The sequence below is a fragment of the Ictidomys tridecemlineatus genome, chromosome 14 (genome assembly GCF_052094955.1).
Source record: "Ictidomys tridecemlineatus isolate mIctTri1 chromosome 14, mIctTri1.hap1, whole genome shotgun sequence".
Classification (NCBI taxonomy): domain Eukaryota; kingdom Metazoa; phylum Chordata; class Mammalia; order Rodentia; family Sciuridae; genus Ictidomys; species Ictidomys tridecemlineatus.
The window spans coordinates 25,641,432-25,655,120 of NC_135490.1; the positions used below are offsets into that span (position 1 = coordinate 25,641,432).

The following is a 13,689-nucleotide window of genomic DNA, read 5'->3' on the forward strand; positions in this document are numbered from 1 at the left end:
CAGTGGGAGACATTGAATTATTTTCATACTAAATTGGTTACAGATATATTTTGGATATGATCTATCCTCTTACTTTGTTTTAACATATTGAATTTGATGTAATTTACCAAAAGATTGTGGCAAAAGATTGCTTTCGATCATTAGTAAAATTAGCCACAACTGTTTTTGTAATGCTCTTTACAATCCCCAAACCAATGAGAGGGAGCCATCTTGTGGTTTAGGTACAGAGAGGGTTATGTTCTATCTACATTTATGCGATAAAGGAACATGCAGTCTTTTAAAATATAAAAATGTTAGATGCCTCATGAATGCAATAAATTTTTAATTTACAGGTAATTAGAAATTCCAATTCTGTATCAGAGTAATTGTTCTTTAGAAAATTTAGGGACTTGTTTGAATCTAAGGGTATTCAGCACATACCAGGTTGCTATCTGTAATATTTAGTGAGAACCTTTTACTATGTACTGACTTAGCAGTTTCAATGCTTAGTGAAGATACCAAAGGGTCTACCTCTTATAGGAAATAACTTAGAGGATAGAATAATGACATTATATTTATACTACCTCTTATAGGAAATAACTTAGAGGACAGAATAATGACATTAAGTAGACAACTGCATATTGCCTCTTATGTTTAATATTTATATTTGAGTCATAAGACTCCATTATTTTGATCACTTAAGGATTTAAGCAGGCTAACAATGGTATGTAAGCCCACCATATATAATTGTTTAAGAAAACGTAAAACATATTAAAGGGTAAACATGTTAAATATAAATAATGAAAAGGGAAGCAGTTAGTAAAAATAAGCCAACAATATGAAATTATTATAGTACAACTTTTAAAATTTTATTTTAAAATTATATTACCCATTTGATAAATAATTCACATAAATGTTTTCCTTATGCATTTTTCTTTATGATTTTAAATAATGTATTTTTATTTATCCCAGTGGTTTTATTACTTAATTTCACAGACAATATAGAAAAATGATTTCAAAAATGATTTCAAACATAACCCATTTATAGTAAATGGATACTGATTTGATTTCAGTTAAATTATAAAGACTGTACTATTTCCATTTATTTTTTTACCATTTCTCTTTTTTATCCAGGAAGGAAAAAATCACAATCACTTGAATTGGAAAGATATTTTAATTTACTATATGTGAAGTATCAATTTAATTCCATCATTTTAGAAAGACTTTAGTCTTGTTTAGAGATTATTGATTACACAGGAGAAGCACTTACATTAAGTAAAAATAAGCATCTAGTCTGTGACATTTGGTTCTTGCTGATTTTGTTTCCTTCCTTGCTTTGCTCCTGAAAGTAGAGGAAGCTTTCCTGTTTGGGACTTTTTGAGGTTTCGTGGTCTATAATGGTAGAGACTTAAATTTTTTCGATGATGATGAAAAGGACAACAGAAGAATCACCCAGAGATGATAGATATCCTTCTAGCTTCAGTTCTGGTATTTATTATATATAATGTGATAGATTAAAGATATATTTCTTCAAGGGATTTAATAATCCACTGTCAATCTTTTTTTCAGAAACTTTCTGGCAGTTAAATAAATGTGTGTTTTTGAATTTTTCAATTATGTGTCAAATAATTGTAGAATTTGAATAAATTCAGTTTGTTTCTATTTCTATTTTATTTCAACTTTATTTTATCAATGATAAAGGAAGTATAGTGTTATAACTGTAAACATGATCTTCCAGAGAATAATAATTTCAAGCAAGATCACTAGGTAGGAAGTGATTTTTGGGGGGAAGAGAATAAATATTTCAATAAGAACCTATAAAGATAATTATTTTTGGATCAGTTAATTTAGAAGAGTATCTTTTTTTAAAAGTTGATTCCAGGAGGAATAGAAGTTTGGCATCAAAACATGATTTTTTTATGGATGACTTCAAACAAGATCCCCTTTGAAAGACCAAGATTACTTAGGCCACACGATGGTAAGTAAATGCCATTTGATTTTTAAACTGCTATTGTTTGGATAACAAGTTTTTAGACAACTTATTTCTCATGTTATGTAGTAGACTATGGATGATGACAGGATTTTTTTGTTGACCAAACTTTGGTTACATTCCTTTGAGCTCCTTTCTAATCAGGCTTGAAGTTGAGTTTGCCTTTGGCCCATTTAGTTTAGTTTTAGCAAGAATTCTGCTGGGTCAGTTTGATGAAATCTTCCACACTTTATATCTTATCAAGAACAAGAATCTTGCTGAATCAATTTGACTAGAATCCCCCTTACACTGGATTCCTCTTAGAATTTTTCATCCACTGATCCTCACTTGTCCATTACTTCCCACTTATCTGTGTATTCAGAATGGAGCACAGTTTTATAGAGAAGTTTCTTTCTTCTTATCGTGATTTTTCCTGGATAAAATTTGTCTTCACTGCTTTAACTGATTTTCTTTGACAGTGCTATCCTCCTTTTACAACCTAGCTTCCAGTTAATAATTTGTCTTTTGTGAATTTTCAGATACTGTTAGAGCATTCACTGAGATAATTTGGTAAGACAACATATGGGGTCAAACACAAGGCAACATTAATAGCTAAATATCTAAATATTTATAGCATACCATAGTTCAGTAAGTATGTCATCATTCTGTTTTAAGCTTCTCTTGAATGGGTAATGAACTGTGTAAATTATGCAAAATTAGAAAGAAGGAATACACTTAGAAAATAAGTTCATCAAGGAAGATAGCAACTGTCAGCAACAGTAAATTGATATAAAGTATGTAGAACAATATCACCAATTTAGTGCTATTGAAATGTTGAATATAATGAGAATAATGAATATTTTTAAACCATAGTAGAACAAATTGATTTTTAAAAATTGTTTGATGTGATTTTTTCCCAGTTGTTAGTGTAGCCAGTCACATTACATTTATTCAAATATGCTTTGTTTAAACATTGATTGCCTAAAGATACTTCTAGCACTCGCACTTACAGATGACTTTGCCTGGTTTTATGGCAGTATTTCAGTTGAGTTTCTGCTTATGTTATGATTTGACCATTCAGTTAGTGAAGGCTAGTTCATCAAAGAAAATCATAATGCCAATTTAGGAAGGAATTTGTCATGTGTGTTTTTTTTTAATCCTGTGCCATTAAACATAAAATTGTGTAAAAGGCTACTATTAAGTACTCCAAAAATGAAAGACCAGTTATCATATGCTGTAAAATTTTTTAAAATTTTTCATACATTGAATTTTCTCTTATTTCTTTATTATTGTCCTTCCCTAAACTATACCAACCTAACTGTATGGAGGCAAAGACCAAAATAAAATCTCAGATTTAAAATGAAGAAAGATTAGCAATTCACTTTAAAAGAATCTCTGTGGGTAGGTTAAATAAATGATTTATTCAATAAACAAATTGTAAGGAAAAGGCTTTCAAACAAAAATAAAAGTAGTAATACAATAATATCAAGTAATTTTTTTAGTTGGTAACACATCTTCTTTCATTCTATTATTAGTTGAAAAGTTCCATTCACCATCTTCCTTGTGGTAGTTTTCCTATAATGGGATACCATCTATTAAGGATTCTCTGAATGATGTCGCTGACTTTTGTGATCCTAGATTAAATAATTCTCATCCAAACAGAAATATAGTATGATTTTTGTTAGAACAACAACATAATACTCTGATGAAATTTGTTTTTTAAAAAATTGCACAAAAGATATTCATAGTCTTGGAAAGTGTTAACTTTTATTGATTTTGATCAAATTATCTGCAGTTACATGATAAATATCATATAATGTTCATGGGTTAATGACTCATTATAGAGCTGGTTAGTTGCAGAATTGAACTAAAGATAATATAATGAAAATTAAGTTGATAAAATCGTGCATAAATTTTAAAATATATTTTTAGTATAATTTTCTGAAAAAATATGACACCAGTCTGGACAGGAAAACAGATATCAGACTCAGGAAGACAAGTTTTAGATCTACAGAAAAATAGCTAACATCATAAAATAGCAGTATTTTTTCAGGGGTAATCTTTTAAACATATTGTCTCACCAGTAATGAAGTCACTGTGTATCATGTTGAGATACTCCCTGGAAAATATGTGGTGCATTTTCTTTTTGTTTTGTTTTTCACAGCACATTGTATCCAGAGAACATCAAGGTACTTCATTCTACTTTTCCCCCAGTGCTATCATCTATCATACATTAAAATGGAAACTTAAGGAAAAGCTTTTGCATAATTCATAGAGATAAAAGTGAAAGAGTGCAAAATTATTTAAGCATATTCAAGTGCAGCTTTATGTTTGAATATCCTTGCTTGGCTTTAAGTTGCAACTCCTTACCTCTCACATACAAGCCAGGCTAGAAAATAAGTGGAGTTCCCTGAAGGCATCTTTACTAAAACCACCCCATAGAAAAATCCACTATTAAAATAACAATTCATTATTTTTTACTATAGTTTTGTTGTAAAAATATGTATTGTGTGGAGATGATAGTTTTTAAAATTTTATTCTACTTTGTAGGGTTTTATATTGTATCTTCATATCTGAATTACATTTTTCAATATTTATTTTAAAAATTATTGCTAGATTGCAGGAAAATATTTAAAATTACTGCAAATAATTTATATAGACTTTTTAAAACCAATTTATATTTATGTAGATGATTAATTTTATGTTTCAATGTTTTATAAACCTGAAAATACCTCATCAGTGTTTAATACTTGAAGTGTTGTAATGAATTACTTAAATAAGAATAAAGCTAGTGATACCTGATTTAAAATAATATTGAGCTTAAACATAGGCAGGAGACATTAGAAAATATATTATGGATTGTCTGATGAGAATAGAATAGACTTATTTGTTTCTTAGACAGTAAACCAATTTATTGATGAGGATGAACTTTTCTGTCATACAGAAAAGGACCAGGCTGCCCTCAGAGTAATGAGCTACTGTTGCTGTATGGGTGTTAGGAAAATGTAGATAATGTAATGATGAAGGATCTGACATTGGGGGGAAAGCTCAAAGGTTTATTTCTGATTCCAAGAATGTAAATGGAGACAACTGAAATGGGTTGCTTGAAGAAAGAAAAAAATTATGAATTTTTAACAGCATTAAATCAAGCCTTATTAAAAGAATAGGCTTGTATGTGTTCACATCAGTTCTCTCATTTGTTAAACTTTGTCAGTAATGCAAGATTTCATGTCTCACCTCAAAGATACTGAATTCAGCATAGTGCACAGTGCTCAACACACACAAGGTGCTCAATGAATAGTTATTTAATTGATGATTGAATTACAATCTATGTTGGAATTGTGTGTGTATCTGATATATGTTGGAATCAAATATATACGTGTATGTTTATAAAGTGGCTCCGAGTTCTGGTGTATATCAGAAGAATTGAGAACCACACTTTGTTTTTTAAGTAATACTCTATAATCTTTAAAATTCTTCTCTTATTTTGCTTATGTGTGATCAATAAAAAATTACTGAGAAAACTACTTAATGCTAAAATGTTAAAATGCAATTTTAACACCAACAGTTGTATTTTGGAAGAAGTGTTGACAAATAGCTGTTATTCAAATACAGTTTGAATAGTTTTTTATTATTATCATTTTTATTGTAATTGTTAGTATTTGTGGTACTAGCACTTGAACCCAGGGTCTCAAAAATGCTAGGTAAGTATACTACCACTGAGCCACACAACTGGACCCTAAATAGTATTTTAGAATTCCATTGATAAGAAAGAGAAGATTTGATCCAGATGTGATTTTGAGGCAAAATATTATGGTTTGAAAATTAAGACATGATCAATTCAAATGATTCCCTCAGAGAATCACATATATTGCAAAACATCATAGAATTATGGACCTTTGTCTAGAAAAGTTGACTCCCTATATGTTTCTAATTTGAAAGAATTCATCTTGTTAACAAAAAAAGTGAACTTTTAAGTATGTATAATAGAGGGACACAAGAGATATGAATGCAGCATCTACAAAAATGTAGATGAAAAACAGGTAATGTAGCTACTAGCTTGGGATTTTTGTACCTCCTGGCTCAATTTCTGGGAGAAGTTTCTTTAGATTTTTCTTACCTTATATTTAAATTGTTAAGGATTTTACACTTGAGGTCTAAATATCTTTGTTATAGAAGAGTATATGTCACTTTTCTTTTGAAATATTTAGCAACAACAGCTGTGTCTCTGTGGTAGTTCAATTTTTAATGTTTTTTAAATAGGAGTGAGGCTGTAAGTTTAATCTTAAAATTAATTAAATTGAGACAGTTGGTAGTGTGCATGCTTATTAATGAAAAGTTTATAATAGAATAAAACAACATTGCAATGTTACTATTTGTAGTACATGAATAAAAAAATCATCAGAGGAAAACATGTCTTATAAAGGTATAAAAATGCATTCCATTAAGAAAAGAATCTTGTTTTCATGTACACCATATTTACTATGATTTCTACCTTATTATATTGAAAAGCACTAAACTGATTTGTAGCTACAACCTGTAATAATTTTTGGAATCCTTTTAGATATCAGAATGATGAGTTGATGAATTTCAAGGTATAAAATAAAAAGCCAATAAAACATTGTGTACATTTTCCTTTAAGTTTCAAATGGTAAATGTAAAATTTTCATGACAGAGACAGAATGACTATGTGCACAGTAAAAGGTTCCATACTTTAAATGATCATAGAGATGGTCAGGATTATTCCTGCTATGCTGTGAATGGCCTTGTGGCCCCAAATAGAGGATGCTGTAAAAAATTATGAAGGAATTGTGCAGAACAAGACTAGATTATTATGGTCAAATTGTTACTCTCTTAGAGACTTGGAATTTTCATGGTCATGCCTTTCTACTATTCATTATCAGGTTCAGCTAAATAAAGTGGTCTTGTCAAAATTATTGGGGGAAAAAAAACAACCCTGCACCAGAAACTATTCTAATTTTGTATGAGACGATTAGACAATTTTGGGCCCATTTTAAGGGTTTCTTGAAATTTGACATTTAAAAAATTGTACAGTTTTTACACTAAATTCTTCTCTGAAGTGCACATGAAGCCAGCTACTGAAAAAGCAAATTAAATTTATAGTGATTGTGCTAAATGTTTCAGTACCTCTATAATAACTAATTACTCATTCTTTTTTTTTTTTTCGGAGGGTGGGGGTGTATCAGGGATTGAACTTGAGGGCACTAGACCACTGAACAACATTCCCAGCCCTATTTTATATTTTATTTAGAGACAAGGTCTCACTCAGTTTCTTAGTGCCTGGCTTTTGCTGAGACTGGCTTTGAATTCAAGATCCTCCTGTCTCAGCCTGCTAAGCCACTGGGATTACAGGCCTGTGCCACTGCGCCCATTTATATAACTCATTCTTGAAGCCAAATTTAGGTAATGTAATGAGCCAGTTCAAAAATTGAATATTTAAATTAACAAGCAGCATATATATAGTTTTTATAAACTGTGCTTAACAATTGGGTGAAATTCAAGAGTAGCTTGCTGATGCAAAGATGGGAAGAACTGTGAGTCATCAAGATAATTCCTGACTAATCTCCTTAGTGAACTAAAATAGTTATTATGTTTATAAGTCATATTTTCATGGATTATATTTTCCTTGGATAGACTGCTAAAATTAAATGGTCTGTGTATAGAGTAACTCATCTCATAACAGTTTCATCAAGGCCTTTATTTTATAGTCCTTGCCTTGTCAGCATCACAAATACTGATTGTTTTTTCAATGTGTACTTAGCATGATTTGCTTTGCTTTGCTAGTTCAACATCTGCTAGCTGAGAAATACAGGTAATTTAGAGATCATGCTCTTAAGTGTATTGTAAAGTGTGTGAAATTCATTTTGGAGTAGAAGATATCACCTCAAAGATTGTTAATGATCTATCTGAGGATTATTAGACACGTTTTCATTCTCAAGAGTTTCTTAGAGTGCTCTAAATCATTGTTAGAGAGGGATATCTTTGAATATGGTATTTCCAGTTTTCTACTTTTAATACTAGAAGAAGCTATTTTAATTTTGGCAAGTCCCATATTAACTGGAGCCAATTTCATGGAATGTGTACTTTGTAGGTAAAAGGAAAAATTTAGCTGACATTATACTATTCAATTCCCCCAAGTAATCAGAAAGTTGAGGTGTATCATATTAGGAATAGAAGACTATATTTAAAAAATGAGATGAATGATATTCAGGAAAAGGATATGTAGTATGAAGGATACTAATTTTCTCCAAATGTTATATAATTGTAAGTTGCACAGAATGTAGAAGAGTTAACAACTTGTTCTCTTCTGTTAAACATATATTTATGTCTTAGTTATACATATTTAGAATTTATAAACATTTATAATTCAAAATTAAGATAAAGATTATTAGAATATATTCATAGAGTAAAATTTATTATGTAATACTATGAACAACCATAATGTTCATTTTCATATAACACTGAGAATTGGATGGACTTTTCAGATAAGTGTCATGAAAAAATTTCTGGAAAGGCTGGGGAAAGTTTTAAAGACCCTTGCTTTCTTGCTTCTAGGGTGATTCTGGTTTCCTAATATAAGTAGTAAAGAAAGTGCTAGGTTTCTATCATAGTGTAAGTCTAATTCTAATGGGAAGGAAAGAGAAGGTTGAACACATGTATGTTGACAAGATTTCTTTAAAATTCATAGGCTGTGTTACCAAATATTTCATTGGTTGAGGTGTTTGTGTTTGTGTGTGTGTGTGTATATGTGTGTGTGTATAAGAGAGAGAGAGAGAAAGAGAGAGACATACACACACTAGGAATCTAACCCAGGGCCTCATGCATGCCAGGCAAGTGTTTAACAAACTGAGCCAAATTTCCAGCCCATGAGATAAGTAACTTTTTAAAAAAAACTGTATGCACTTTCTAATATGGCTATTTCAGAACGTTTTTAGAATATCAATACTGGAAATCCAACAAAATGTGTGGTATTTAGTGTATATGTACACTTTAAAAATTTCTCACCATTAGTAGTTTTTTTTTTTTTAATTTAAAATATGCTGGTCTGAAACAGGGCTTGTCGGAGCAAGTACTATTTCAGGATGCTAATTACAATATAGTTTTACAGTGTAAGGAGTCATTAGAGGGGACATTAACTTTGAACATTTTGCATTCAGCTGTGTTTATCTTGTCACTGTTACTGTGTAAGTGAGGCTATGAGAGAGTATTTTCTTATGCAGGAGGGCAATAATAAGAATAATAGGAAATTAAAATTATGCCTAAGGGAAGTTTAATAGTTTTGATATATTTCTGAAAGTACTGATGCCCTTGTTGACAAGTTTTCTCATTGCTAGTAAACTTACATTCATAGTTTTAGGCTTTAAAAAAATGACACATTTGTAATATCCTTAAGTATGAAAGCAAGTGATGTCTATGAATTTCTTTTGGGACTATGTATGCTTATCTTAATATATTTGTTTTCTTTTTTCAGAATTAATTTAATGTAAGCAGTGTTAGAAAACTTTGAAATAAAATATATAAAATATAGAAAAATGTATTCAAGTATTTCATAGACATTGAGACAGTTTAGTTTATCATTATGTCAAATCCCCCAACTAGTTCTCAGTGATAAGAAACAGTCTGTTTTGCTCTTATCTTCATTATGAGAATATTCTTTCATGGTTTTAGTTCATAGACAGCAAATGAAGACACATATGTATAATTTTGGGGTGGGTAGTCCTCAAAGTAGGTAAAGTACATAATAGTAAATTCTTCCAGTTGTAGAATTTTCATGATGACATATTTTTCTTGTCTCAATTACTTAGAGAATTTGTTTTTTTAATACTAAGTACTTTTTTAAAGTTAATTTTTAAAAACTAAACCAAAGTACAAAAACATTGAAAAGATTCCATTTTAAATGACAGTTCCTGCTTTTAGTTTGAGAGTGGTTAAAGGTCAGAAAATAGTACACACGATTTCAGAACTGGCTTATTTTTCTATCTTATATCAGCTTAATGTTTATTTTTCTCTGTAAATAATTTGATACACTGAGTTTTCATCCAGTGCTACTGATAATTAAAATATCTTAAAAGCACTCAAAAATATTTTCAAATACAACATTGATGGTAAAAAAATAATTTAAAAAAATAGCAAGAGAAAAGAATTAGAGTCTGGTTCAGCTTAACCAAGAACACTATCACATGTTTCTACCTAATTACACTGCATGAAATGAGCTGATACCCCATTGCAGTTGAAATAATTCCATGGGGGAATTGATAAATTTTAAGTAAAATTTTTATTTAAAATCATTCACATGTTGTGAATGGCTTATATTTTGAATTCATTAATTCAGAAATATGAAAACAATCTTCATAGAATTGAGTGACATATCAATTATAAACCTACTCTCTTTATATTTGGAAAGTTTGAACCCATGTAATTTTGATGGGAAACTGTGCTTATTAAAAAAGGTTTCATGAATTTGTTTTCATTGAATTCATTTTTATCAAAATGTAAATACTTTTAATTACATTGATATTTAAAGTCTCATTCTAAACCAAAATATAAAAGTTACTGAACTTTGTTCAGTTATATATCAAAACATTAAATGTAATCACAAACAAGTAAGCAGCTATTAAAAATATAACAAAAATGAAGGTGCTGGCTTGAATTTTTCAGTGTTTGGCAATAATTTAAAATACATAATTGTAACAATTATTTAAAAACAAAAATGTCTTTAAGTAATTCCATCCTTATTCCTAGAGATACAAATTTTATGAAAAGTAGGTTTTTGAATACAGTGTGATCTACTAAGCCATTTGCTTGAAATCTCCACAAAGGAAAACTTGGTATTCTAAATATTTGTATATAGTATTCTAAACAATGAAAGTTTTTAACCTCCTAATTTGAAACTTTTTGTCACTACATATGTTCTATAGTGTTTCTCTGTATAATAATACTTAATTTGAGTGAATTTTCCACTGAATTACTGAATACTTTCCTTTTGTGTGAATATAAGAAAATAATTTTACAGTTCAAACTATTAATATTTTTTATCTTTGTCATTTTCCTTTTTTCTTTCATAAAATTTACTGTACAAATCTTGCTTTTGTCACAGTTAATATCACTGAATTAAAAATCAAGATACTCCAAAGTAGTTTTTACATCTACTACTATGTAATATTATATAACATACAAACATATTGGCAGTAAAGCTTCCACATATATGATTTACTATGAAGAAAACATTTCTTCTTGAATTAACATGAAACAGAATCCCCATAATACATATTTTGTATCCATTAAAAGAACCTTGGCTTCTCTCATGACTTCACATAAAAATCAAAATAAACCTTTTCCTCTTACTGTTTTAATATAATGGCTATCATTTGGACACAGCGCACATGTACATATGCACACATACATACAGCTATGGCAAGAAAATTTTCTTCTGAATTTAATGTTTGTGTTTGTATGCCATCAGGGACTTAATCTTGTTGCTGATGAATATCCTCATGCCTAAGGATTTTATAGATAACCCAGTAGAAAATGTTAAAAATCAAGAAAGCTAATGGGAAGCAGGCTCGGGAGATGGTGTCAATCTTCTTGGCCCGATCAATAAAGACCTTCCTCATTTCATCAGGATTTTTTGGCATTACCTGTACAGGATGGTTTGGGCCCTTTGGAGTTACACCATCTTTTGCTTGCAGACATGGTCCCATTCCATATGCTGTGAAGCTGAATCGGCTTTCCCTTACCTCATCTTCCTGTCAAAGAAAAATGCAAGAAAACTTTTTGTTAATGGAATAGGGCATGTATGGTAGGCATTTCACAATTATGACAAATTTTATCATCATAGATTTTTGCACTAATATGAAGAAAAAGATAACTAAAACATATAAAAATGAGTGACTTATTCTCCCTTTGAAGTTTTATTTATCCTGATGCATCATCCAGATGTGCCCTTTAATAAATGTAAAACTCTCAAAAAATGTTTTAATGAAAAACTAAAATTTTGATATTTTCTATATATTACTAGAATATCTAACCAAGAGATCAAGAAATAAAGCTATTGAAGCACTGTATAATATATACTCTCATATACTAGACTTTTTAATATGATGTGTCTAAGTATACAAATATGTGATATGAGATGGTAAAAATACCAAGATCACTGACTGAATTTTTCTTTCTCATGGAGACACCTTTTAATGGTTGTTTCACACAAATATGAGTTACTTCCTTGGAAAATACAAAGAAACACATAATAACACTTGGTTGCTTACTGTTATCCTTCCTTTATAGTACTTCTATGTTTTACACTCACTTTTTTTTGAACAAACTTAAGATAGTCATATATTCTACTTTATATATAGTTGTTTTTCAGGTATAGTAGTTTGGCCCAAATTATGAATGATATTAGGCAGTTTATTTTATTTTCAAGAAATCAACTTGTTATAAATTTAAAAAATTATGTTCTTCTAAAAGGTCTCATTATTTTTAAATATGGCAAATTGAAGAGAATTTTCATATATAAAAATGAAAAACACTGGGCTGGGGATATAGCTCAGTTGGTAGAGTGCTTGCCCTGCAAGCACAAGGCCCTGGGTTCAATCCCCAGTACCACAAAAAAAGAAAAGAAAAACATTCTCAAAATTTAATGAAAAAAATTTAATAAATATATTATCATAAATGTGCTCCTGATAGAGAAATATGGTGTTTAATAATTAAATTCATTAATAAGGAAAATTCATTTATGCTACTAAAATTAAAAATTTAAAATGTACCAATATGTTTTATAAGGTTATATGTCTGCTATGATAGTGCTTTTGCTTGGTAATATAAGATATAAAAATAATTAAATAGGCTCAAACTCTTGAAAATTACTTCAGGTCTGTGAATGTAGTTGCTCAATAAAGAGTATATTTTAAAATTTATAAATGAATAATAGAAATTATTATGGATTCTAAAAATGAGAAAATGACTAAAGTTGATTCATTGATGCATAAATTTGTTTTTAGGAATTATGAAACTGAATTCCACCTGAAAAACAAAAGCAAGTAATTATTGTAAAACATTTCAGTTGTATTTTGAATAAGCAATTAAAATTTGAGGAAACAAGGATGAAATAAAAGCTGACAGTTTATATTACCTGAAAATAAATCTGCCAATCCAAGGGATCTATTGTAATCTTGATAAAAATTGGAAATTAGTGGAAGCATCCTCATTTACTATTATTTGTTTTTCTTTTCTTTTGGCTTCCATAAAAATTTTAAGACAAATCTACTTCCTTTGAAATTTTCTATATCTTGATTAAAAGTATATATAGTAGGTATCAAAACAGTTCTTATGTAAGTGCTAAATAGCCCCCTTACAATTTAGTAAATTATGCTGACGTTTGCATTCCAGAAGGAAAACATAGGTCACCTGGTTAAGTTATATTATTTTGTGTGCAGATTAGCTCAGTGTTAAAGTTTAATATGGCCTTTTAAACTACATTAACTGATGTATTAAAAAAACTCATCTTAAAATTAGACCAAAATAACTTTCTCAGTAGGCATTTATGTATGTATGTTGGCATACTAGTTGAAACAGGAAATTCATTACTACAATGTTAAGATTTTAGCATAACCTTATGTGTTTAACAAAGTAGAATCCATTAATCACCTTTTTAACTATCTGTTATGGAGAACTTTAAAACCTTTACAGACTGCTCCTGCACCCCCCCCCAAAAGCAGTCA

At 29.6% G+C, this 13,689-nt stretch overlaps 1 protein-coding gene and 1 non-coding gene across 3 annotated transcripts in view; one reads left to right on the forward strand and one right to left on the reverse strand.

The window, feature by feature from the left end:
* Nucleotides 1-3,693: 3,693 nt before the first annotated feature.
* Glra3 (glycine receptor alpha 3) overlaps nt 3,694-13,689 on the reverse strand; it is a 167,902-nt gene continuing 157,906 nt past the window's right edge. For both annotated transcript variants that reach the window (XM_005325521.5, XM_013358706.4), the window contains one exon: nt 3,694-11,715. In XM_005325521.5, coding sequence (XP_005325578.2) covers nt 11,437-11,715 — 279 coding nt within the window. In that variant the 3' untranslated portion in view covers nt 3,694-11,436. The remainder of the gene's footprint in view (nt 11,716-13,689) is intronic.
* Nucleotides 12,504-12,577, forward strand: Trnaa-ugc (transfer RNA alanine (anticodon UGC)). The gene has a single exon. It is a non-coding gene; the product is annotated as a tRNA-Ala (tRNA).